At 38.8% G+C, this 3,310-nt stretch overlaps 1 protein-coding gene across 1 annotated transcript in view; it reads right to left on the bottom strand.

Annotated features, from left to right (window-relative positions):
* Positions 1-2,726, bottom strand: part of LOC104945793 (erlin-2-like) — a gene marked incomplete at its 3' end in the record, with an annotated part of 4,542 nt that extends 1,816 nt beyond the window's left edge. Inside the window, exons 1-3 of the mRNA XM_010771509.1 lie at positions 2,675-2,726; positions 2,447-2,508; positions 666-791 (exon numbers count right to left, since the gene is read on the bottom strand). Of these exons, the coding sequence (XP_010769811.1) occupies positions 666-791; positions 2,447-2,498 (178 nt within the window). The remainder of the gene's footprint in view (positions 1-665; positions 792-2,446; positions 2,509-2,674) is intronic.
* Between the last annotated feature and the right edge of the window lie 584 nt (positions 2,727-3,310).

Raw genomic sequence — 3,310 nt, 5'->3', positions numbered from 1 at the left:
ACCGGGGTCCCCCCCCCCCAAACGTTCTTGTTGCTCTGTGTTTCGTTGTTAATGAGTGAAACACACCGGAGTTGAGGATCTGTGGGGTTTATTCTCCCAAAAGTATAATTTACAATTTAGGCATTTAGCAGACACCTTATTTCAAAGCGACTTTGACCAATTACAGGGACATTCTCCCTGAAGTAACCGAGGGCTAAGTGCCTTGCTCAAGGGCACACTAGTAGTGGTGTTCCAGGCAGGATTTGAACTCGCAACCTTCCGATCATCAGCCCACCTCACTATCCATTAGACCACCAAAAAAAAAAGAAGAATAAAAAAAAAGAAAAAAAGAATAATAATAAAAAAAAATTTTTTTATGAGATCCATTTGTGGCGGACGATATTTAATTGTGGGAAACACTGCACTTGCACACCCTGCGTTTACCCTCGTTGGACATTTGTAAAATTGATAGTTGTAACAGTGTGGGTTTACTTAAATGAAGTGCACATAGAGCAGGTGTTGTCTGTAGCACTTGCAATCTAGTTAGACGAGACATAGAGATGTAGGCTCTTTCGAACCCTTTCAAGTAGGCTGATTACATGCTGTTTATGAAGATGGAACATTAAAAAGGAAGGGGAAGGTGTCTTAAATGAGCAGTTAGCTAACATCCAGAGTGCAGGACTCACCGAACAGCCCGATGTAAACCTCCTGCAGCGAGTGCACACTGCAGAACTGGTTGAGCTCGTGGTGAACTTTGTTGAATATCAAAGCTTTGTCGTAGTCCGCCGTGAAGTTCTTCACTATGTCGAAAACTGCAGAGACAGAAAATGAGGGCTCGCTCAATTTAGGAAATACAGTACAGAACACGCACACAGTCTGCAGGTGGGCTGGAGCCGGCTGCAACCCAAGCACGTCTAATGTGTCAGTCAGTGCCAAGGTGTTCAGCGTGAGAAGAAACCACAGGGAGTTTAGGATTACATTATGGAATCTACAATTAGACTTCACATTATTATTATTAATAATGTTCTACGTGCAATTACGTATCTGCCACTACGTGTTCTTGCACTACTAAATACTGTTAATATTTACATTAATTATGTGACCGTCTATGTTTCCTGTAGATATTTAATTGCTCTTTTAACTGCACTGTTAGCGTACAGTTTTATTATTATAATGCTGCTGTGTTTGTATTTTTGTAACTCTGGCATAAAAATTTCCTTCGGGATGAATAAAGTCCTATCTTATCTTATTGCCAACGCTCTGTAACGATTTCTGAGTACAGAGCGCTGGAGTTCCTTTCTTCCTTACTTAGTTAGTTTCTTGTCCAATTCCTTGTTTACATTCTCCTTACTTCGTCCCACAGCGAGGAAAATGACATCGCTACAGCAAAGAGGACTGTGCAGACTAAAAGCTAAATAAAAGAGTAAGAGGTTAAATAAAGATTCACTTAGACAACGGACTGAACTGGAAGACCAACGCCGTTACCTTTCACATTTAACAAACATAATTCATCTGTATATAATGTCTTCACCCTGTGCCTTGTACATTTATATTTAAAATACAATTTCCTTTGGGGGTGGTGATGGTTTGTTCTAAAAAATTGAAAATGGATGAAGACCATTGTCTCAATTGTGACCCTGTATGATTGAGCCTTTTCTTCAACAAAAAAACATTGAAAAAAATATATATATACAATTTATTGCACACTTTGTGTATTGCCCTTCATGGTGCATACTCGACAGTAAATATCTTTCACTCTCACAATGTAGATATTTTACTCTTATTTTTGTTTTTATTCTCATTTTTACACGTTTATATTTCCTGCTTATGTTTTGTTATCATGTGCGACGCCTTGTTTACATGCTGTTGTGACCGAAGACTGTCCCTCAATAAAGTGAATCCTATCTTTATCTTAACAACATGCTGTTGTGTGGTCTGCTGGCGGAGCAGCATTGGAGCAGACTTAATAAACTCATAAAGAACACAGGCTCCATCATCGGCTGCAGACCGGACCCCATTAGATTTGTGGAGGAGAGTAAGGCCACTGAGTACACTATCGTCCAATACGAACAATACTGACCACCCTCTCCAGCAGATACTGTGTCTGTAACCGGAGCTCTTTCTGTACCAATGACCGAGACAGGAAGTCTTCCCTGACAGTAGCCATCAATCTGTACAACACCTGACCTCTGGCCTGTAGAAACCTCCCAGACTCCCAGACTTGTTTTTAAACTAACTCCACTCTACTCTTCTAAAACTTTGCACACACTCTATCTCATTGCTATTGACAGTTAACTTTCTTTCTGTCCTGTTGTACACTGGTGGGTTTACCTGCTGATTGATGAAGGTAGTTCACCACTTCTATACGGTCAAAGTAAATCATCNACTTTGCACACACTCTATCTCATTGCTATTGACAATTTACAGTTAACTTTCTTTCTGTCCTGTTGTACACTGGTGGGTTTACCTGCTGATTGATGAAGGTAGTTCACCACTTCTATACGGTCAAAGTAAATCATCACTCCTCCCCTGAAAGAAAGAAAATACATAACATTAATTAACTACACAAGATAAAGCGTTTGTATTTCATGGTGTAATACTCCCCCCAATTCATTGTGTGTGTGTGAAGGGTACATAATTCATGCTCGGGACCACACATGATACTACTTAATAAATTAAACAACTGCAGACCTACCCTGTGCCGCATGGGACATTCTTCACCTCATCTGTCTGCAGCGTGGTCTGCAAAAACAACAAAATAAAACATTTAACACACTCTTGAAATCGAGGTGGGACTGGGAATACATCAATCAATACAATATGAAATTAAATTCATATGTCAACTTGTTGTTATTTTATTATTATGTTGAATAATTATGTTCAGGGTAAGTGGTTTAGAAGCGCATCATATGATTGTTTTAAAGTTAATCTTATCTTGATTATCTTTTCTGTAGCTTTTAATTATCATTACTATTATTTATGTACTTAAAAAGTGTATACATCATATCCCTGCTTTGTGCCTGAAGACCAACTTGAAAATGACATCACAAGGGTTTTATCCTCTATTTAAAGTTTGGAATACACACAATCTTTACTAAATAATAAGTACATGACAGGAACATGGATTGGACTTGCATACAGGGTAAATGGTGTTACAGGAAATCCTGGTCAGTATCATTAATGCATTACAACATTAGAAATAGCTGAGTAAGTACCTGTGTAACTCAAACTCACATCACCTTACAAACCTTCACAAAAGGTGCTTTATATCAGAGCTGAGTTTAGCGGATATGCTGATAGACCAGGAGATATTTAAGATGAGGGGTTTATT

The sequence above is a fragment of the Notothenia coriiceps genome, unplaced genomic scaffold (genome assembly GCF_000735185.1).
Source record: "Notothenia coriiceps isolate Sejong01 unplaced genomic scaffold, NC01 NC01_scaffold00010034, whole genome shotgun sequence".
NCBI lineage: Eukaryota > Metazoa > Chordata > Actinopteri > Perciformes > Nototheniidae > Notothenia > Notothenia coriiceps.
Note: the sequence above shows the minus strand (reverse complement) of the source record. Positions and strands in the feature narration are given on the sequence as shown.